General features: G+C 47.8%; 1 protein-coding gene across 8 annotated transcripts in view; it reads left to right on the forward strand.

Moving 5' to 3' along the window:
- The window catches only part of LOC106610160 (attractin), a 200869-nt gene that overhangs the window by 57359 nt on the left and 119553 nt on the right, over positions 1–23957 (forward strand). For all 8 annotated transcript variants that reach the window (XM_045704524.2, XM_045704555.2, XM_045704577.2 and 5 more), the window contains exons 13-17: positions 10780–10901; positions 11099–11237; positions 13323–13504; positions 16494–16713; positions 17334–17519. In XM_045704524.2, coding sequence (XP_045560480.1) covers positions 10780–10901; positions 11099–11237; positions 13323–13504; positions 16494–16713; positions 17334–17519 — 849 coding nt within the window. The remainder of the gene's footprint in view (positions 1–10779; positions 10902–11098; positions 11238–13322; positions 13505–16493; positions 16714–17333; positions 17520–23957) is intronic.

Consider the following 23957-nt stretch of genomic DNA (forward strand, 5'->3'; position numbering starts at 1 on the left):
GTGGTTCCAAACTTCTTTCATTTAAGAATGATGGAGGCCACTGTGTTCTTGGGGACCTTCAATACTGCAGAAATGTGTTGGTACCCTTCCCCAGATTTGTGCCTCGACACAATCCTGTCTCGGAGCTCTACGGACAATTCCTTCAACCTCATAGCTTGGTTTTTGCTCTGACATGCACTGTCAACTTATATAGACAGGTGTGTGCCTTTCCAAATCATGTCCAATCAATTGAATTTACCACAAGTGGACTCCAATCAAGTTGTAGAAACACCTCAAGGATGATCAATGGAAACAGGATGCACCTGAGCTCAATTTCAACTCTCATAGCAAAGGGTCTGAATACTTATGTAAATAAGGATTTTTTTTTTTAATGCATTGTATCTGTGTGTGCAGTGCCGTATATCTACAGTTGAAGTCAGAAGTTTACATCCACTTAGGTTGGAGTCATTAAAACTCGTTTTTCAATCACTCCACAAATTTCTTGTTAACAAACTATAGTTTTGGCAAGTCGGTCAGGACATCTACTTTGTCCATGACACAAGTCATTTTTCCAACAATTGTTTACCGACTGATTATTTCACTTATAATTCACTGTATCACAATTCCAGTGGGTCAGAAGTTTACATACACTAAGTTGACTGTGCCTTTAAACTGCTTGGAAAATTCCAGAAAATGATGTCATGGCTTTAGAAGCTTCTGATAGGCTAATTGACATCATTTGAGTCAATTGGAGGTGTACCTGTGGATGTATTTCAAGGCCTACCTTCAAACTCAGTGCCTCTTTGCTTGACATCTGTGTGTACAGTGCAGTATATCTGTCTGTGTGTACTGTGCATTATATCTGTCTGTGTGTGCAGTGCATTATATCTGTCTGTGTGTACAGTGCAGAATATCTGTCTGTGTGTGCAGTGCAGTACGTCTGTCTGTGTGTACAGTACAGTACATCTGTCTGTGTGTGCAGTGCAGTACATCTGTCTGTGTGTACAGTGCAGTACATCTGTCTGTGTGTACAGTGCAGTACATCTGTCTGTGTGTACAGTGCAGTACATCTGTCTGTGTGTACAGTGCAGTACATCTGTCTGTGTGTACAGTGCAGTACATCTGTCTGTGTGTACAGTGCAGTGCAGTACATCTGTCTGTGTGTACAGGGCAGTGCAATACGTCTGTCTGTCTGTGTGTACAGGGCAGTGCAATACGTCTGTCTGTCTGTGTGTACAGTGCAGTACGTCTGTCTGTGTGTACAGTGCAGTACGTCTGTCTGTGTGTACAGTGCAGTGCAGTATGTCTCTGTGTGTGCAGTGCAGTACGTCTGTCTGTGTGTACAGTGCAGCACGTCTGTCTGTGTGTACAGTGCAGTACGTCTGTCTGTGTGTACAGTGCAGTACGTCTGTCTGTGTGTGCAGTGCAGTACGTCGGTCTGTGTGTGCAGTGCAGTACGTCTGTCTGTGTGTGCAGTGCAGTACGTCTGTCTGTGTGTGCAGTGCAGTACGTCTGTCTGTGTGTGCAGTGCAGTACGTCTGTCTGTGTGTGCAGTGCAGTACGTCTGTCTGTGTGTGCAGTGCAGTACGTCTGTCTGTGTGTGCAGTGCAGTACGTCTGTCTGTGTGTGCAGTGCAGTACGTCTGTCTGTGTGTGCAGTGCAGTGCAGTGCAGTACGTCTGTCTGTGTGTGCAGTGCAGTGCAGTACGTCTGTCTGTGTGTACAGTGCAGTGCAGTACGTCTGTCTGTGTGTACAGTGCAGTGCAGTGCAGTACGTCTGTCTGTGTGTACAGTGCAGTACGCCTGTCTGTGTGTACAGTGCAGTACGCCTGTCTGTGTGTACAGTGCAGTACGCCTGTCTGTGTGTACAGTGCAGTACGCCTGTCTGTGTGTACAGTGCAGTACGCCTGTCTGTGTGTACAGTGCAGTACGCCTGTCTGTGTGTACAGTGCAGTACGCCTGTCTGTGTGTACAGTGCAGTACGCCTGTCTGTGTGTACAGTGCAGTACGCCTGTCTGTGTGTACAGTGCAGTACGCCTGTCTGTGTGTACAGTGCAGTACGTCTGTCTGTGTGTACAGTGCAGTACGTCTGTCTGTGTGTACAGTGCAGTACGTCTGTCTGTGTGTACAGTGCAGTACGTCTGTCTGTGTGTGCAGTGCAGTACGCCTGTCTGTGTGTGCAGTGCAGTACGCCTGTCTGTGTGTGCAGTGCAGTGCAGTACGCCTGTCTGTGTGTACAGTGCAGTGCAGTACGCCTGTCTGTGTGTACAGTGCAGTACGTCTGTCTGTGTGTACAGTGCAGTACGTCTGTCTGTGTGTACAGTGCAGTACGTCGGTCTGTGTGTACAGTGCAGTACGTCGGTCTGTGTGTACAGTGCAGTACGTCGGTCTGTGTGTACAGTGCAGTACGTCGGTCTGTGTGTACAGTGCAGTACGTCGGTCTGTGTGTACAGTGCAGTACGTCGGTCTGTGTGTGCAGTGCAGTACGTCGGTCTGTGTGTGCAGTGCAGTACGTCGGTCTGTGTGTGCAGTGCAGTACGTCTGCCTGTGTGTGCAGTGCAGTACGTCTGCCTGTGTGTGCAGTGCAGTACGTCTGCCTGTGTGTGCAGTGCAGTACGTCTGCCTGTGTGTGCAGTGCAGTACGTCTGCCTGTGTGTGCAGTGCAGTACGTCTGCCTGTGTGTACAGTGCAGTGCAGTACGTCTGTCTGTGTGTACAGTGCAGTGCAGTACGTCTGTCTGTGTGTACAGTGCAGTGCAGTACGTCTGTCTGTGTGTACAGTGCAGTGCAGTACGTCTGTCTGTGTGTACAGTGCAGTACGTCTGTCTGTGTGTACAGTGCAGTACGTCTGTCTGTGTGTACAGTGCAGTGCAGTACGTCTGTCTGTGTGTACAGTGCAGTGCAGTACGTCTGTCTGTGTGTACAGTGCAGTACAGTACGTCTGTCTGTGTGTACAGTGCAGTACAGTACGTCTGTCTGTGTGTACAGTGCAGTACAGTACGTCTGTCTGTGTGTACAGTGCAGTACAGTACGTCTGTCTGTGTGTACAGTGCAGTACAGTACGTCTGTCTGTGTGTACAGTGCAGTACAGTATGTCTGTGTGTACAGTGCAGTACAGTATGTCTGTGTGTACAGTGCAGTACAGTATGTCTGTGTGTACAGTGCAGTACAGTATGTCTGGGCCATCCTCTTGCACAGAGTCATCTGTGTGTTTTGTGGAGGTATGTGTTTCTCTCTCTCTGTGTGTTCAGGACCTTACTAAAGACTAGCTCTCCTGCTGGGTCCTCTACCGTTCTGTGGTTGGTTCTGTGTCCTTTTGTCACGGCTGCAGTGAACTCCTCCATTTCCCCGTTGGCAGACTCATTTTCTGGGGTTGGAGATGAAAACTGCATCCTGAATATCTTTCACACACATCGAATATCTAATACAGGACTTCAAAAGTCAGGCAGCAAAGCCCTAGAACTGATCATGTCTAGTTAAGCAATAAGGCCTGAGGGGGTGTGGTATATGGCCAATATGCCACGGCTAAGGGCTGTTCTTACGCATGATGCAACAGCCCATAACCGTGGTATATTGAGCAGTAAAAATATATGTTTTGTCATACCTGTGGTATATGGTCTGATATACCACGGCTGTCAGCCAATCAGCATTAAGGGGTCGAACCACCAAGTTTATAATCCAAAATACAGCGCTTTGTCCAACCAAACGTTGTCCTGTCTCATACAAAGCCTGGTCCAGTTTGTGGAGGAGAGAGGCTGGTCTAGTTTGTGGAGGAGAGAGGCTGGTCTAGTTTGTGGAGGAGAGAGCCTGGTCTAGTTTGTGGAGGAGAGAGCCTGGTCCAGTTTGTGGAGGAGAGAGCCTGGTCTAGTTTGTGGAGGAGAGAGCCTGGTCTAGCTTGTGGACCAGAGAGCCTGGTCTAGTTTGTGGACCAGAGAGCCTGGTCTAGTTTGTGGACCAGAGAGAGCCTGGTCTAGCTTGCGGACCAGAGAGAGCCTGGTCTAGTTTGTGGACAAGAGAGCCTGGTCTAGTTTGTGGACCAGAGAGAGCCTGGTCCAGTTTGTGGACCAGAGAGAGCCTGGTCCAGTTTGTGGACCAGAGAGCCTGGTCTAGTTTGTGGACCAGAGAGCCTGGTCTAGTTTGTGGACCAGAGAGAGCCTGGTCTAGCTTGCGGACCAGAGAGAGTCTGGTCTAGCTTGCTGACCAGAGAGAGCCTGGTCTAGCTTGTGGACCAGAGAGAGCCTGGTCTAGCTTGTGGACCAGAGAGAGCCTGGTCTAGCTTGCGGACCAGAGAGAGCCTGGTCTAGCTTGCGGACCAGAGAGAGCCTGGTCTAGCTTGCGGACCAGAGAGAGCCTGGTCTAGCTTGCGGACCAGAGAGAGCCTGGTCTAGCTTGCGGACCAGAGAGAGCCTGGTCTAGCTTGCGGACCAGAGAGAGCCTGGTCTAGCTTGCGGACCAGAGAGAGCCTGGTCTAGCTTGCGGACCAGAGAGAGCCTGGTCTAGCTTGCGGACCAGAGAGAGCCTGGTCTAGCTTGCGGACCAGAGAGAGCCTGGTCTAGCTTGCGGACCAGAGAGAGCCTGGTCTAGCTTGCGGACCAGAGAGAGCCTGGTCTAGCTTGCGGACCAGAGAGAGCCTGGTCTAGCTTGCGGACCAGAGAGAGCCTGGTCTAGCTTGCGGACCAGAGAGAGCCTGGTCTAGCTTGCGGACCAGAGAGAGCCTGGTCTAGCTTGCGGACCAGAGAGAGCCTGGTCTAGCTTGCGGACCAGAGAGAGCCTGGTCTAGCTTGCGGACCAGAGAGAGCCTGGTCTAGCTTGCGGACCAGAGAGAGCCTGGTCTAGCTTGCGGACCAGAGAGAGCCTGGTCTAGCTTGCGGACCAGAGAGAGCCTGGTCTAGCTTGCGGACCAGAGAGCCTGGTCTAGTTTGTGGAGGAGAGAGCCTGGTCTAGTTTGCGGACCAGAGAGCCTGGTCTAGCTTGCGGACCAGAGAGAGCCTGGTCTAGCTTGTGGACCAGAGAGAGCCTGGTCTAGCTTGCGGACCAGAGAGAGCCTGGTCTAGCTTATGGACCAGAGAGAGCCTGGTCTAGCTTATGGACCAGAGAGAGCCTGGTCTAGCTTATGGACCAGAGAGAGCCTGGTCTAGCTTGCGGACCAGAGAGAGCCTGGTCTAGCTTGCGGACCAGAGAGAGCCTGGTCTAGCTTGCGGACCAGAGAGAGCCTGGTCTAGCTTGCGGACCAGAGAGAGCCTGGTCTAGCTTGCGGACCAGAGAGAGCCTGGTCTAGCTTGCGGACCAGAGAGCCTGGTCTAGCTTGCGGACCAGAGAGAGCCTGGTCTAGCATGTGGACCAGAGAGAGCCTGGTCTAGCTTGTGGACCAGAGAGCCTGGTCTAGTTTGCGGACCGGAGAGAGCCTGGTCAAGCTTGCGGACCAGAGAGCCTGGTCTAGCTTGTGGACCAGAGAGAGCCTGGTCTAGCTTGAGGACCAGTTGAGAGAGCCTGGTCTAGCTTGTGGGACCGGAGAGAGCCTGGTCTAGCTTGTGGAGGAGAGAGCCTGGTCCATTTTGTGGAGGAGAGAGCCTGGTCCAGCTTGTGGAAGGAGAGAGCCTGGTCCAGCTTGTGGACCAGAGAGAGCCTGGTCTAGCTTGTGGACCAGAGAGAGCCTGGTCTAGCTTGTGGACCAGAGAGAGCCTGGTCTAGCTTGTGGACCAGAGAGAGCCTGGTCTAGCTTGTGGACCAGAGAGAGCCTGGTCTAGCTTGTGGACGAGAGAGCCTGGTCTAGCTTGTGGACCAGAGAGAGCCTGGTCTAGCTTGTGGACCAGAGAGCCTGGTCTAGCTTGTGGACCAGAGAGAGCCTGGTCTAGCTTGTGGACCAGAGAGAGCCTGGTCTAGCTTGTGGACCAGAGAGAGCCTGGTCTAGTTTGCGGACCAGAGAGAGCCTGGTCTAGCTTGCGGACCAGAGAGAGCCTGGTCTAGCTTGCGGACCAGAGAGAGCCTGGTCTAGCTTGCGGACCAGAGAGAGCCTGGTCTAGCTTGCGGACCAGAGAGAGCCTGGTCTAGCTTGCGGACCAGAGAGAGCCTGGTCTAGCTTGCGGACCAGAGAGAGCCTGGTCTAGCTTGCGGACCAGAGAGAGCCTGGTCTAGCTTGCGGACCAGAGAGAGCCTGGTCTAGCTTGCGGACCAGAGAGAGCCTGGTCTAGCTTGCGGACCAGAGAGAGCCTGGTCTAGCTTGCGGACCAGAGAGAGCCTGGTCTAGCTTGCGGACCAGAGAGAGCCTGGTCTAGCTTGCGGACCAGAGAGAGCCTGGTCTAGCTTGCGGACCAGAGAGAGCCTGGTCTAGCTTGCGGACCAGAGAGAGCCTGGTCTAGCTTGCGGACCAGAGAGAGCCTGGTCTAGCTTGCGGACCAGAGAGAGCCTGGTCTAGCTTGCGGACCAGAGAGAGCCTGGTCTAGCTTGCGGACCAGAGAGAGCCTGGTCTAGCTTGCGGACCAGAGAGAGCCTGGTCTAGCTTGCGGACCAGAGAGAGCCTGGTCTAGCTTGCGGACCAGAGAGAGCCTGGTCTAGCTTGCGGACCAGAGAGAGCCTGGTCTAGCTTGCGGACCAGAGAGAGCCTGGTCTAGCTTGCGGACCAGAGAGCCTGGTCTAGTTTGTGGAGGAGAGAGCCTGTCTAGTTTGCGGACCAGAGAGCCTGGTCTAGCTTGCGGACCAGAGAGAGCCTGGTCTAGCTTGTGGACCAGAGAGAGCCTGGTCTAGCTTGCGGACCAGAGAGAGCCTGGTCTAGCTTATGGACCAGAGAGAGCCTGGTCTAGCTTATGGACCAGAGAGAGCCTGGTCTAGCTTATGGACCAGAGAGAGCCTGGTCTAGCTTGCGGACCAGAGAGAGCCTGGTCTAGCTTGCGGACCAGAGAGAGCCTGGTCTAGCTTGCGGACCAGAGAGAGCCTGGTCTAGCTTGCGGACCAGAGAGAGCCTGGTCTAGCTTGCGGACCAGAGAGAGCCTGGTCTAGCTTGCGGACCAGAGGAGCCTGGTCTAGCTTGCGGACCAGAGAGAGCCTGGTCTAGCATGTGGACCAGAGAGAGCCTGGTCTAGCTTGTGGACCAGAGAGCCTGGTCTAGCTTGTGGAGGAGAGAGCCTGGTCTAGCTTGTGGACCAGAGAGCCTGGTCTAGCTTGTGGACCAGAGAGCCTGGTCTAGTTTGTCGACCAGAGAGAGCCTGGTCTAGTTTGTGGAGGAGAGAGCCTGGTCCAGTTTGTGGACCAGAGAGAGCCTGGTCTAGCTTGTGGACCAGAGAGCCTGGTCTAGCTTGTGGACCAGAGAGCCTGGTCTAGCTTGTGGACCAGAGAGAGCCTGGTCTAGCTTGTGGAGGAGAGAGAGCCTGGTCTAGCTTGTGGACCAGAGAGAGCCTGGTCTAGCTTATGGACCAGAGAGAGCCTGGTCTAGCTTATGGACCAGAGAGAGCCTGGTCTAGCTTATGGACCAGAGAGAGCCTGGTCTAGCTTATGGACCAGAGAGAGCCTGGTCTAGCTTGTGGACCAGAGAGCCTGGTCTAGCTTGTGGACCAGAGAGAGCCTGGTCTAGCTTGTGGACCAGAGAGCCTGGTCTAGCTTGTGGACCAGAGAGAGCCTGGTCTAGCTTGTGGACCAGAGAGAGCCTGGTCTAGCTTGTGGACCAGAGAGAGCCTGGTCTAGCTTGTGGACCAGAGAGCCTGGTCTAGCTTGTGGACCAGAGAGAGCCTGGTCTAGCTTGCGGACCAGAGAGCCTGGTCTAGTTTGCGGACCAGAGAGAGCCTGGTCTAGCTTGTGGACCAGAGAGAGCCTGGTCTAGCTTATGGACCAGAGAGAGCCTGGTCTAGCTTGTGGACCAGAGAGAGCCTGGTCTAGCTTGTGGACCAGAGAGAGCCTGGTCTAGCTTGTGGACCAGAGAGAGCCTGGTCTAGCTTGTGGACCAGAGAGAGCCTGGTCTAGCTTGTGGACCAGAGAGAGCCTGGTCTAGCTTGTGGACCAGAGAGAGCCTGGTCTAGCTTGTGGACCAGAGAGAGCCTGGTCTAGCTTGTGGACCAGAGAGAGCCTGGTCTAGCTTGTGGACCAGAGAGAGCCTGGTCTAGCTTGTGGACCAGAGAGAGCCTGGTCTAGCTTGTGGACCAGAGAGAGCCTGGTCTAGCTTGTGGACCAGAGAGCCTGGTCTAGCTTGCGGAGGAGAGAGCCTGGTCTAGCTTGCGGACCAGAGAGCCTGGTCTAGCTTGTGGACCAGAGAGAGCCTGGTCTAGCTTGTGGACCAGAGAGAGCCTGGTCTAGCTTGTGGACCAGAGAGCCTGGTCTAGCTTGCGGACCAGAGAGAGCCTGGTCTAGCTTGTGGAGGAGAGAGAGCCTGGTCTAGCTGGTGGACCAGAGAGAGCCTGGTCTAGCTGGTGGACCAGAGAGAGCCTGGTCTAGCTTGTGGAGGAGAGAGGCTGGTCTAGCTTGTGGACCAGAGAGAGGCTGGTCTAGCTTGCGGACCAGAGAGAGCCTGGTCTAGCTTGTGGACCAGAGAGAGCCTGGTCTAGCTTGTGGACCAGAGAGAGCCTGGTCTAGCTTGTGGACCAGAGAGAGCCTGGTCTAGCTTGTGGACCAGAGAGAGCCTGGTCTAGCTTGTGGACCAGAGAGAGCCTGGTCTAGCTTGTGGACCAGAGAGAGCCTGGTCTAGCTTGTGGACCAGAGAGCCTGGTCTAGCTTGTGGACCAGAGAGCCTGGTCTAGCTTGCGGACCAGAGAGCCTGGTCTAGCTTGTGGACCAGAGAGAGCCTGGTCTAGCTTGTGGACCAGAGAGAGCCTGGTCTAGCTTGTGGACCAGAGAGAGCCTGGTCTAGCTTGTGGACCAGAGAGCCTGGTCTAGCTTGCGGACCAGAGAGAGCCTGGTCTAGCTTGTGGAGGAGAGAGAGCCTGGTCTAAATGGTGGACCAGAGAGAGCCTGGTCTAGCTGGTGGACCAGAGAGAGCCTGGTCTAGCTTGTGGAGGAGAGAGGCTGGTCTAGCTTGTGGACCAGAGAGAGGCTGGTCTAGCTTGCGGACCAGAGAGAGGCTGGTCTAGCTTGTGGACCAGAGAGAGCCTGGTCTAGCTTATGGACCAGAGAGAGCCTGGTCTAGCTTGCGGACCAGAGAGAGCCTGGTCTAGCTTGCGGACCAGAGAGCCTGGTCTAGCTTGTGGACCAGAGAGCCTGGTCTAGCTTGTGGACCAGAGAGAGCCTGGTCTAGCTTGTGGACCAGAGAGAGCCTGGTCTAGCTTGTGGACCAGAGAGAGCCTGGTCTAGCTTGTGGACCAGAGAGCCTGGTCTAGCTTGTGGACCAGAGAGCCTGGTCTAGCTTGTGGACCAGAGAGAGCCTGGTCTAGCTTGTGGACCAGAGAGAGCCTGGTCTAGCTTGTGGACCAGAGAGAGCCTGGTCTAGCTTGTGGACCAGAGAGCCTGGTCTAGCTTGTGGACCAGAGAGCCTGGTCTAGCTTGTGGAGGAGAGAGCCTGGTCTAGCTTGTGGACCAGAGAGACCATCAGACCAACAACTTGAATGCCCTGCTCCTTTTTAGTTGTCTAAAAATCACATTGCACAAAACATATTTTTTTACCCTTTGTGTGTACTTTACTGTATTTATACTTGGGATATCGCGTTTCAACAGTAAAAGTAAAAAATTGACTGGAGAACTTCTATTGTGGATGTTGACAACGATCGTTGTGACCAGTACAGCTGTACAGCCAGTACTACTACTATACTAGTACTGTACTAATACTGTACGAATCATGTATGAATACTAATACTGTACTAATACTGTACGAATCATGTATGAATACTAATACTGTACTAATACTGTACGAATCATGTATGAATACTAATACTGTACGAATACTGTACGAATCATGTATGAATACTAATACTGTACTAATACTGTACGAATCATGTATGAATACTAATACTGTACGAATCATGTATGAATACTAATACTGTACTAATACTGTACGAATCATGTATGAATACTAATACTTTACTAATACTTTATGAATCATGTATTAATACTATACTAATACTGTACTAATCATGTATGAATACTCTACTAATACTGTACTAATCATGTATGTATACTAATACTGTACGAATCATGTATTAATACTTTACTAATACAGTACGAATCATGTATTAATACTGTACGAATCATGTATTAATACTAATAATTTACTAATACTGTACGAATCATGTATGAATACTATACTAATACTCTACTAATACTGTACTAATCATGTATGTATACTAATACTGTACGAATCATGTATTAATACTTTAATACAGTACGAATCATGTATTAATAATGTACGAATCATGTAGTGAATACTAATACTTTACTAATACTGTACGAATCATGTATGAATACTATACTAATACTGTACGAATCATGTATTAATACTTTACTAATACTGTACGAATCATGTATTAATACTTTACTAATGCCGTACGAATCATGTATTAATACTTTACTAATACAGTACAAATCATGTATTAATACTGTACGAATCATGTATTAATACTAATACTTTACTAATACTGTACGAATCATGTATTAATACTAATAATTTACTAATACGGTACGAATCATGTATGAATACTATACTAATCATGTATGAATACTAATACTGTACGAATCATGTATGAATAGTATACTAATACTGTATGAATACTGTACGCATACTAATACTATATTAATACTGTATGAATACTGTGCACATACGGATACTGTACGTGTACTGTAACTATACTACTAACTGTACTAAATATTCCTCTGTGGTTGTATTGTAGATGTTGACAACGATCGTTGTGACCAGTACACGGACTGCTACAGCTGCACATCCAATACCAACGGCTGCCAGTGGTGTGCTGTTCAGTGTCTCTCCGTGAGCTCAAACTGTACAGCCGTCACGGTAAGAACGGCCAATGGGCTGCGCTCATTATCATAACGTTATAGTAGATTACATGGACTTTACACACTGTCTCTTCGCTGCAGAATTCCAGTAACATACCCAGGGTTTTCAGAAATGGGAAGACTCCTGGAATCAGGAGGGAGTAAGCAGGAAATACTAGTTTATGTTAATATGTAGGACATGTCTTCCTACCCCAGGGGGCCATCATGGAGTATGATGTCTGTCCTAAAGACAACCCATCATATGTCTGCAACAAGAAGACCAGCTGTAAGAGCTGTGGGGTGGACCAGAACTGCCAGTGGGAACCTCGGAACCAGGAGTGCATCGCTCTACCAGGTGAGAACCCCAAAAAAACAGAGGTGTATATGCTTACCTGGTAACCTAGAAAGCAACTGGTAAGAGCCCAGAAACCAGAACTGCATCCCTCTACCTGGTAAGAAACCAGAAGTGCATCTCTCTATCTGGTAAGAAACCAGAAGTGTATCTCTCTACCTGGTAAGAAACCAGAACTGCATCTCTCTACCTGGTAATGCAAAACCTTTCCTGTATACTACTGTACATCTCTCCTCAAAGCTGTACTGGTTTGCTAGTGTTTAACAGTATACTGTGCTATGCATTGCAGGGATGTGTTTCTTCCTAATTGATTAATCAGGAATTCCTGCTTTTCTTAGAGGTATCCCCCATTTACATACAGAGCCTTCAGAAATGATTCACACTCCTTGACTTTTTCATAATGTTGCTGTGTTGCTGTTTTGTGTCACTGATCTACACACTACCCCATAATGCCAAAGTGGATTTTTATTTTTTTATTTTTATGAATAAAAAAATGAAAAGCTGAAAGATCCTTGACTCAATAAGTATTTATTCCCTTTGTTATGGCAAGCATAAATATGTTTAGGAGTAAAAATGTGCTTAACGAATCACGTAATAAGTTGCATGGACTCATTCCGTGTTTAATAATAATATAGATATTTTTACCCCTTTTCCGTCATATCCATTTGGTAGTTATCAAATGTTATAGGTCACATACACATGGTTAACAGGTGTTAATGCGAGTGTAGCGAAATGCTTGTGCTTCTAGTTCCGACAGTGCAGTAATATCTAAAAGGTCATCTACCAATTCCCCCAACAACTCCCTAATGTCCTGGTCAGTAGGTGTTACAGTCTTGTCCAATCGCTAGGGCTGTTGAGGTGACCGTATTACCGCCACACGGGCGGTCACGAGTCAGGAAGGCAGTCAAATTCCACATGACCGTTTAGTCACGGTAACTAGTCTTCTCCAAGCTCTGATGCTGCTGCTGGTCGTTAGTAACCTACTGAACTTGCTAACTGCCTGGTACTCAGCACTCTATTGTCCCTCTATTCACTCTGACATCAATGCAAATGTAATTGAATAATCTAATCGAACACTTCACGAGAGCCCGTGAGCTCATGTTGCGCAACATTTCTATAAGCTATGCAAATGTGGGAGAAAACAGAGTGATGGCCTCTATTAAAAGAGGAGGATCCCATCAGGTTTCTATAGGCTAGGCCTACTATATTTATTTTAAACTGTCCTAATATTAAGCATTAAGCACAGGCACAATCTTAGAGGAAAACCTGGGAGAAGAAAATCAATGGCAATACTTGAAAATGTCTGTCTAGCAATGATCAACATTCAACTTGACAGAGCTTGAAGAATTTTGAAAAGAATAATGTGCAGATATTGTACAATCCAGGTGTGTAAAGCTCTTAGAGACTTACCCAGAAAGACTCACAGCTGTAATCGCCGCTAAAGGTGATTTTACAAAGTATTTACTCAGCGGCTGTGAATACTGATGTAAATTGGATATTTTGGTATTTCGATTTCAATAAATGTGCAAACATTTCTAAAAACATGTTTTCACTTTGTCATTATGGGGTATTGTGTATAGATGTGTGAGCTTTTGTATTTATTTAATCCATTTTGAATTCAATCTGTAACAACAAAATGTGGAATAAGTTAAGGGGTATGAATACTTTCTGAAGGTACTGTACCATAGGAAAGGACTGATCACAATTGTTTCCTACAGATTTGTATGTTGCCCTGATAAGTTGGTGTTAGATGTTTTAAAGGGATACTTTGGGGATGTTGGCTATGAGGACCTTAATCTATTTCCCCATAGTCATGCTAGTAGATAGCGCAATGACTGGAAGTCTATGGGTAACGCTAGTTAGCATTGGCTCGCAAAACTACTTGTAACTTCCTTCATAGTGGACACTGAGACATAAACATGGTATCCACGAGTTCATCTGACTCTGGGGAAATAAAGGGCCTCATTGACAAAATCCCCAAGGTATCCTTTCAACGGTCCTGTCCTGTTCTTCTTGCAGAGAACATTTTGTTTCTATAGACATCTATCTCTCTTTATAATATATCAAAATGTATCTTTCTCCCTCCAGAGAATATTTGTGGTGAGAGTTGGCACCTGGTGGGTAACTCGTGTCTGAAGTTCATCACAGCAAAGGACTCGTACGACAACGCCAAGCTGACCTGTCGGGGTCACAACGCCGTCCTGGCCTCGTTGACCAATCAGAAGAAGGTGGACTTCGTCCTTAAAGAGCTGCAGATCATGAACGTTCTGGTGAGCAAGGTTACTATAGTTACAATTTATTACAACATATATAGAAAGGTTACTATAGTTACAATTTATTACAACATATATAGAAAGGTCACTATAGTTACAATTTATTACAACATATATAGAAAGGTCACTATAGTTACAATTTATTACAACATATATAGAAAGGTTACTATAGTTACAATTTATTACAACATATATAGAAAGGTCACTATAGTTACAATTTATTACAACATATATAGAAAGGTCACTATAGTTACAATTTATTACAACATATATAGAAATGTCACTATAGTTACAATTTATTACAACATATATAGAAATGTCACTATAGTTACAATTTATTACAACATATATAGAAAGGTTACTATAGTTACAATATATTACAACATATACCAGTCAAAAGTTGACTCACCTACTCATTCAAGGGTTTTTCTTTATTTGTACTATTTTCTACATTGTATAGTGGAGACATCAAAACTATGAAATAACACATGAATCGTGTAGTAACCAAATAAGGGTTAAACAAATAAAAATATATTTGAGATTCTTCAAAGTAGCCACCCTTTGCTTTGATGACACCTTTACACAGTCTTGGCGTTCTCTCAACCAGCTTCACATGGAATGTTTTTCCAACAGTCTTGAAGGAGTTCCCACATATGCTGAGCACTTGTTGTCTGCTTTTCCTTCGCTCTGCGGTCCAACTCATCCCAAACCATCTCTATTGGGTTGAGGTCAGGTGATTGTGGAGGCCAGGTCATCTGATGCAGCTCTCATCACTCTCCTTCTTGGTCAAATAGCCCTTACACAGCCTGGAGGTGTGTTGGGTCATAGTCCTTTTGAAAAACAAATGATAGTCCCACTAAGGGCAAACCAGATGGGATGGCGTATCGCTGCAGAATGCTGTGGTAGCCATGCTGGTTAAGTGTGTCACCAGCAAAGCAACATCACACCTCCTCCTCCATGCTTCACGGTGGGAACCACACATGACGAGATCATCCGTTCACCTACTGTGTCTCACAAAGATATGGCTGTTGGAACCAAAAATCTCAAATTTGGACTCATCAGACCAAAGGACAGATTTCCACCGGTATAATGTCCATTTCTAGTGTTTCTTGGCCCAAGCAAGTCTCTTCTTCTTATTGGTGTCCTTTAGTAGTGGTTTCTTTGCAGCAATTCGTCCACGAAGGCCTGATTCACGCAGTCTCCTCCGAAAAGTTGATGTGTGTCTGTTACTTGAACTCTGTGAAGAATTTATTTTGGCTGCAATTTCTGAGGCTGGTAACTCGAATGAACTTATCCTCTGCAGCAGAGGTAACTCTGGGTCTTCCTTTCCTGTGGCGGTCCTCATGAGAGCCAGTTTCATCATAGCTCTTGTTAGTTTTTGTTACTGCACTTGAAGAAACTGTCAAAGTATTGACTGACCTTCATGTCTTAAAGTAAATGATGGACTGCCTTATTTAACCTGTTCTTGCCATAATATGGTATTTTACCATATAGGGCTATCTTCTGTATACCACCCCTACCTTGTCACAACACAACTGATTGGCTCAAACACATTAAGAAGGAAAGCAATTCCACAAATTCACTTTTAACAAGGCACACCTGTTAATTGAAATGCATTCCAGGTGACTACCTCATGAAACTGGTTGAGAGAATGCCAAGAGTGTGCAAAGCTGTCATTAAGGCAAAGGGTGGCTATTTGGAAGAATCAAAATTATATAATAAAACACTTTATTGGTTACTACTTGATTCCATATGTGTTATTTCATAGTTTTAACATATTTACTATTATTCTACAATGTAGAAAATAGTAAAAATAAAGAAAAACCCTTGACTGAGTAGGTGTGTCCCAACCTTTGACTGGTACTGTATATAGCAAGGTCACTATCGTTACAATATATTACAACATACAGTGCATTCAGAAAGTATTTAAACCCCTTGACTTTATCCAGATTTTGTTACGTTACAGCCTTATTCTAAAATGGATTAAAAGAAAGAAAAATCCTCATCAATCTACACACAATACCCCATAATGACATCACAATACCCCATAATGACATCACAATACCCCATAATGACATCACAATACCCCATAATGACATCACAATACATAATGAAAGTAGGTTATTAGCACCTTTGGCAGCGATTACAGCCTCGTCTTCTTGGGTATGACGCTACAAGCTTGGCACACCTGTATTTGGGGAGTTTCTCCCATTCTTCTCTGCAGATCCTCTCAAGCTCTGTCAGGTTGGATGGGGAGTGTCGCTGCACAGCTACTTTCAAGTCTCTCCAGAGATGTTCGATTGGGGTTCAAGTTCAGACTCAAGGACATTCAGAGACTTGTCCCAAAGGCACTGTTGGAAGGTGAACCGTCGAACCTTCGCCCCAGTCTGAGGTCCTGAGCGCTCTGGAGCAGGTTTCCATCAAGGATCTCTCTGTTCTTTGATCCGTTCATCTTTGCCTCGATTCTAACTAGTCTCCCAGTCCCTGCCGCTGAAAAACATCCCCACATCATGATGCTGCCACCACCGTGCTTCACCGTAGGGATGGTGCCAGGTTTCCTCCAGATGTGACGTTTGGCATTCAGGTTTAAGAGTTCAATCTTGGTTTCATTCATTCCACCATGTCGAATGAAAAGAATTCAGCATTTATAGCCACAGGCCGTCCCTGTGGCTTAGTTGGTAGAGCATGGTGTGTGCAACGCCAGGGTTGTGGGTTCGATTCCCACGGGGGACCAGTACAAAAATGCATGAAATGAAATGTATAAAATGTATGCATTCACTACTGTAAGTCGCTCTGGATAAGAGCGTCTGCTAAATGACTAAAATGTAAATTTATAAAAGTGGACCGCCATTTCATGTTTCCATCAGCCGGGTTGTGACCTTCTTTCATGCGTCAGATAATTAATTGGCTTGAAATGTTTGGATGGAATCTTGGTTTGTGTCTATAACCGTCTAATATTAGTCATGTTTCTGATTGGTCTTTTCAGTACAAGGCCTTGGTGACGCCGTGGGTGGGGCTGAGGAAGATCAACGTCTCCTATTGGTGCTGGGAAGACATGTCACCCTTCACTAACACCTCCCTCCAGTGGTTGCCGGGGGAACCCAGCGACGCCGGTTTCTGTGGTTACCTAGCAGAACCGGCATCCAGCGGCCTTAAGGCCCAGACCTGCATTAACCCTGTAAACGGGAGTCTGTGTGAACGAGCAGGTTAGATACACACACACACACGCGCATATACACGCACACACACGCATATACACACACACACACACACACACACACACACACACACACACACACACACACGCATATACAAACACACACACTGGTTTATGTGAAACTTTTTGAAAAATGGGGACTGTAGTGAAAATAGCTAAATGGACACACTCTCCAAGTCAATGTTTTGCATATCTGCATAATTCCCAGTAGATCATTTATAAATAGGTTATTGATATAAAATACATTATTCATCGTTGTCTCCCAGTCCCCTTCTGTTCTCTCTGAGTGTGGATCCAATACATTATTCATCGTTGTCTCCCAGTCCCCTTCTGTTCTCTCTGAGTGGATCCAATACATTATTCATCGTTGTCTCCCAGTCCCCTTCTGTTCTCTCTGAGTGTGGATCCAATACATTATTCATCGTTGTCTCCCAGTCCCCTTCTGTTCTCTCTGAGTGGATCCAATACATTATTCATCGTTGTCTCCCAGTCCCCTTCTGTTCTCTCTGAGTGTGGATCCAATACATTATTCATCGTTGTCTCCCAGTCCCCTTCCGTTCTCTCTGAGTGTGGATCCATTACATATATGCTTCCTTCCTGTCTCGTCAGCCAATCACAGTGCCAAGCAGTGTCGGACGGCGTGCTCCATGCGGGCTACGTGTACTGAGTGTACCAGCAGCAGCTCTGAGTGTATGTGGTGCAGCAACATGAAGCAGTGTGTGGACTCGAATGCATACGTGGCCTCCTTCCCCTTCGGACAGTGTATGGAGTGGTACACTATGAACAGCTGTCCACGTAAGACCTCTCTCTGTCTCTCTCTCTCTGTCTCTGTCTCTCTCTCTCTGTCTCTCTCTCTCTGTCTCTCTCTCTCTGTCTCTCTCTCTCTGTCTCTCTCTGTCTCTCTCTCTGATGGAGTGGTACACTATGAACAGCTGTCCACGTAAGACCTCTCTCTGTCTGTCTCTCTCTCTGTCTCTGTCTCTCTCTCTGTCTCTCTGTCTCTGTCTTTCTCTGTGTCTTGCTCCGAATACAACAGGTGTAGACACTACAGTGAAATGCTTACTTACAAGCCTTAACCAACAATGCTGTTTAAAAAAATACCTAATAAGAATAACAAATAATTAAAAAGCATCAGTAAAATAACATTGTGGAGGCTATATACAGGGTGTTACGGTACAGAGTCAATGTGGAGGCTATATACAGGGTGTTACGGTACAGAGTCAATGTGGAGGCTATATACAGGGTGTTACGGTACAGAGTCAATGTGGAGGCTATATACAGGGTGTTACGGTACAGAGTCAATGTGGAGACTATATACAGGGTGTTACGGTACAGAGTCAATGTGGAGGCTATATACAGGGTGTTACGGTACAGAGTCAATGTGGAGACTATATACAGGGTGTTACGGTACAGAGTCAATGTGGAGGCTATATACAGGGGGTACCGGTACAGAGTCAATGTGGAGGCTATATACAGGGGGTACCGGTACAGAGTCAATGTGGAGGCTATATACAGGGTGTTACGGTACAGAGTCAATGTGGAGGCTATATACAGGGGGTACCGGTACAGAGTCAATGTGGAGGCTATATACAGGGGGTACCGGTATAGAGTCAATGTGGAGGCTATATACAGGGGGTACCGGTACAGAGTCAATGTGGAGGCTATATACAGGGGGTACCGGTACAGAGTCAATGTGGAGGCTATATACAGGGTGTTACGGTACAGAGTCAATGTGGAGGCTATATACAGGGGGTACCGGTACAGAGTCAATGTGGAGGCTATATACAGGGGGTACCGATACAGAGTCAATGTGGAGGCTATATACAGGGGGTACCGGTACAGAGTCAATGTGGAGGCTATATACAGGGGGTACCGGTACAGAGTCAATGTGGAGGCTATATACAGGGGGTACCGGTACAGAGTCAATGTGGAGGCGATATACAGGGGGTACCGGTACAGAGTCAATGTGGAGGCTATATACAGGGGGTACCGGTACAGAGTCAATGTGGAGGCTATATACAGGGGGTACCGGTACAGAGTCAATGTGGAGGCTATATACAGGGGGTACCGGTACAGAGTCAATGTGGAGGCTATATACAGGGTGTTACGGTACAGAGTCAATGTGGAGGCTATATACAGGGGGTACCGGTACAGAGTCAATGTGGAGGCTATATACAGGGGGTACCGATACAGAGTCAATGTGGAGGCTATATACAGGGGGTACCGGTACAGAGTCAATGTGGAGGCTATATACAGGGGGTACCGGTACAGAGTCAATGTGGAGGCTATATACAGGGGGTACCGGTACAGAGTCAATGTGGAGGCGATATACAGGGGGTACCGGTACAGAGTCACTGTGGAGGCTATATACAGGGGGTACCGGTACAGAGTCAATGTGGAGGCTATATACAGGGGGTACCGGTACAGAGTCAATGTGGAGGCTATATACAGGGGGTACCGGTACAGAGTCAATGTGGAGGCTATATACAGGGGGTACCGGTACAGAGTCAATGTGGAGGCTATATACAGGGGGTACCGGTACAGAGTCAATGTGGAGGCTATATACAGGGGGTACCGATACAGAGTCAATGTGGAGGCTATATAGTCAATGTGGAGGCTATATACAGGGGGTACCGGTACAGAGTCAATGTGGAGGCTATATAGTCAATGTGGAGGCTATATACAGGGGGTACCGGTACAGAGTCAATGTGGAGACTATATAGTCAATGTGGAGGCTATATACAGGGGGTACCGGTACAGAGTCAATGTGGAGGCTATATAGTCAATGTGGAGGCTATATACAGGGGGTACCGGTACAGAGTCAATGTGGAGGCTATATACAGGGTGTTACGGTACAGAGTCAATGTGGAGGCTATATACAGGGGGTACCAGTACAGAGTCAATGTGGAGGCTATATACAGGGGGTACCGGTACAGAGTCAATGTGGAGGCTATATACAGGGGGTACCGGTACAGAGTCAATGTGGAGGCTATATAGTCAATGTGGAGGCTATATACAGGGGGTACCGGTACAGAGTCAATGTGGAGGCTATATAGTCAATGTGGAGGCTATATACAGGGGGTACCGGTACAGAGTCAATGTGGAGGCTATATAGTCAATGTGGAGGCTATATACAGGGGGTACCGGTACAGAGTCAATATAGTCAATGTGGAGGCTATATACAGGGGGTACCGGTACAGAGTCAATGTGGAGGCTATATAGTCAATGTGGAGGCTATATACAGGGGGTACCAGTACAGAGTTAATGTGGAGGCTATATACAGGGGGTACCGGTACAGAGTCAATGTGGAGGCTATATACAGGGGGTACCGGTACAGAGTCAATGTGGAGGCTATATACAGGGGGTACCGGTACAGAGTCAATGTGGAGGCTATATACAGGGGGTACCGATACAGAGTCAATGTGGAGGCTATATACAGGGGGTACCGGTACAGAGTCAATGTGGAGGCTATATACAGGGGGTATCGGTACAGAGTCAATGTGGAGGCTATATACAGGGGGTACCGGTACAGAGTCAATGTGGAGGCTATATACATGGGTACCGGTACAGAGTCAATGTGGAGGCTATATACAGGGGGTACCGGTACAGAGTCAATGTGGAGGCTATATACAGGGTATTATGGTACAGAGTCAATGTGGAGGCTATATACAGGGGATCCCGGTACTGAGTCAATGTGGAGGCTATATACAGGGGGTACCGGTACAGAGTCAATGTGGAGGCTATATACAGGGGGTACCGGTACAGAGTCAATGTGGAGGCTATATACAGGGGGTACCGGTACAGAGTCAATGTGGAGGCTATATACAGGGGGTACCGGTACAGAGTCAATGTAGAGGCTATATACAGGGGGTACCGATACAGAGTCAATGTGGAGGCTATATACAGGGGGTACCGGTACAGAGTCAATGTGGAGGCTATATACAGGGTGTTACGGTACAGAGTCAATGTGGAGGCTATATACAGGGGGTACCGGTACAGAGTCAATGTGGAGGCTATATAGTCAATGTGGAGGCTATATACAGGGTGTTATGGTACAGAGTCAATGTGGAGGCTATATAGTCAATGTGGAGGCTATATACAGGGGGTACCGGTACAGAGTCAATGTGGAGGCTATATAGTCAATGTGGAGGCTATATACAGGGGGTACCGGTACAGAGTCAATGTGGAGGCTATATAGTCAATGTGGAGGCTATATACAGGGGGTACCGGTACAGAGTCAATGTGGAGGCTATATAGTCAATGTGGAGGCTATATACAGGGGGTACCGGTACAGAGTCAATGTGGAGGCTATATACAGGGTGTTACGGTACAGAGTCAATGTGGAGGCTATATACAGGGGGTACCAGTACAGAGTCAATGTGGAGGCTATATACAGGGGGTACCGGTACAGAGTCAATGTGGAGGCTATATACAGGGGTACCGGTACAGAGTCAATGTGGAGGCTATATAGTCAATGTGGAGGCTATATACAGGGGGTACCGGTACAGAGTCAATGTGGAGGCTATATAGTCAATGTGGAGGCTATATACAGGGGGTACCGGTACAGAGTCAATGTGGAGGCTATATAGTCAATGTGGAGGCTATATACAGGGGGTACCGGTACAGAGTCAATGTGGAGGCTATATAGTCAATGTGGAGGCTATATACAGGGGGTACCGGTACAGAGTCAATGTGGAGGCTATATAGTCAATGTGGAGGCTATATACAGGGGGTACCGGTACAGAGTTAATGTGGAGGCTATATACAGGGGGTACCGGTACAGAGTCAATGTGGAGGCTATATACAGGGGGTACCGGTACAGAGTCAATGTGGAGGCTATATACAGGGGGTACCGGTACAGAGTCAATGTGGAGGCTATATACAGGGGGTACCGATACAGAGTCAATGTGGAGGCTATATACAGGGGGTACCGGTACAGAGTCAATGTGGAGGCTATATACAGGGGGTATCGGTACAGAGTCAATGTGGAGGCTATATACAGGGGGTACCGGTACAGAGTCAATGTGGAGGCTATATACATGGGTACCGGTACAGAGTCAATGTGGAGGCTATATACAGGGGGTACCGGTACAGAGTCAATGTGGAGGCTATATACAGGGGGTACCGGTACAGAGTCAATGTGGAGGCTATATACAGGGGGTACCGGTACAGAGTCAATGTGGAGGCTATATACAGGGGGTACCGGTACAGAGTCAATGTAGAGGCTATATACAGGGGGTACCGATACAGAGTCAATGTGGAGGCTATATACAGGGGGTACCGGTACAGAGTCAATGTGGAGGCTATATACAGGGGGTACCGGTACAGAGTCAATGTGGAGGCTATATAGTCAATGTGGAGGCTATATACAGGGGGTACCGGTACAGAGTCAATGTGGAGGCTATATAGTCAATGTGGAGGCTATATCCAGGGGGTACCGGTACAGAGTCAATGTGGAGGCTATATAGTCAATGTGGAGGCTATATACAGGGGGTACCGGTACAGAGTCAATGTGGAGGCTATATAGTCAATGTGGAGGCTATATACAGGGGGTACCGGTACAGAGTCAATGTGGAGGCTATATAGTCAATGTGGAGGCTATATACAGGGGGTACCGGTACAGAGTCAATGTGGAGGCTATATACAGGGTGTTACGGTACAGAGTCAATGTGGAGGCTATATACAGGGGGTACCAGTACAGAGTCAATGTGGAGGCTATATACAGGGGGTACCGGTACAGAGTCAATGTGGAGGCTATATACAGGGGGTACCGGTACAGAGTCAATGTGGAGGCTATATAGTCAATGTGGAGGCTATATACAGGGGGTACCGGTACAGAGTCAATGTGGAGGCTATATAGTCAATGTGGAGGCTATATACAGGGGGTACCGGTACAGAGTCAATGTGGAGGCTATATAGTCAATGTGGAGGCTATATACAGGGGGTACCGGTACAGAGTCAATGTGGAGGCTATATAGTCAATGTGGAGGCTATATACAGGGGGTACCGGTACAGAGTCAATGTGGAGGCTATATAGTCAATGTGGAGGCTATATACAGGGGGTACCGGTACAGAGTTAATGTGGAGGCTATATACAGGGGGTACCGGTACAGAGTCAATGTGGAGGCTATATACAGGGGGTACCGGTACAGAGTCAATGTGGAGGCTATATACAGGGGGTACCGGTACAGAGTCAATGTGGAGGCTATATACAGGGGGTACCGATACAGAGTCAATGTGGAGGCTATATACAGGGGGTACCGGTACAGAGTCAATGTGGAGGCTATATACAGGGGGTATCGGTACAGAGTCAATGTGGAGGCTATATACAGGGGGTACCGGTACAGAGTCAATGTGGAGGCTATATACATGGGTACCGGTACAGAGTCAATGTGGAGGCTATATACAGGGGGTACCGGTACAGAGTCAATGTGGAGGCTATATACAGGGGGTACCGGTACAGAGTCAATGTGGAGGCTATATACAGGGTATTATGGTACAGAGTCAATGTGGAGGCTATATACAGGGGATCCCGGTACTGAGTCAATGTGGAGGCTATATACAGGGGGTACCGGTACAGAGTCAATGTGGAGGCTATATACAGGGGGTACCGGTACAGAGTCAATGTGGAGGCTATATACAGGGGGTACCGGTACAGAGTCAATGTGGAGGCTATATACAGGGGGTACCGGTACAGAGTCAATGTAGAGGCTATATACAGGGGGTACCGATACAGAGTCAATGTGGAGGCTATATACAGGGGGTACCGGTACAGAGTCAATGTGGAGGCTATATACAGGGGGTACCGGTACAGAGTCAATGTGGAGGCTATATAGTCAATGTGGAGGCTATATACAGGGGGTACCGGTACAGAGTCAATGTGGAGGCTATATAGTCAATGTGGAGGCTATATCCAGGGGGTACCGGTACAGAGTCAATGTGGAGGCTATATAGTCAATGTGGAGGCTATATACAGGGGGTACCGGTACAGAGTCAATGTGGAGGCTATATACAGGGGGTACCGGTACAGAGTCAATGTGGAGGCTATATACAGGGTGTTACGGTACAGAGTCAATGTGGAGGCTATATACAGGGGGTACCGGTACAGAGTCAATGTGGAGGCTATATACAGGGGGTACCGATACAGAGTCAATGTGGAGGCTATATACAGGGGGTACCGATACAGAGTCAATGTGGAGGCTATATACAGGGGGTACCGATACAGAGTCAATG

Source organism: Salmo salar, chromosome 01, assembly GCF_965601325.2.
Source record: "Salmo salar chromosome 01, fSalSal1, whole genome shotgun sequence".
NCBI lineage: Eukaryota > Metazoa > Chordata > Actinopteri > Salmoniformes > Salmonidae > Salmo > Salmo salar.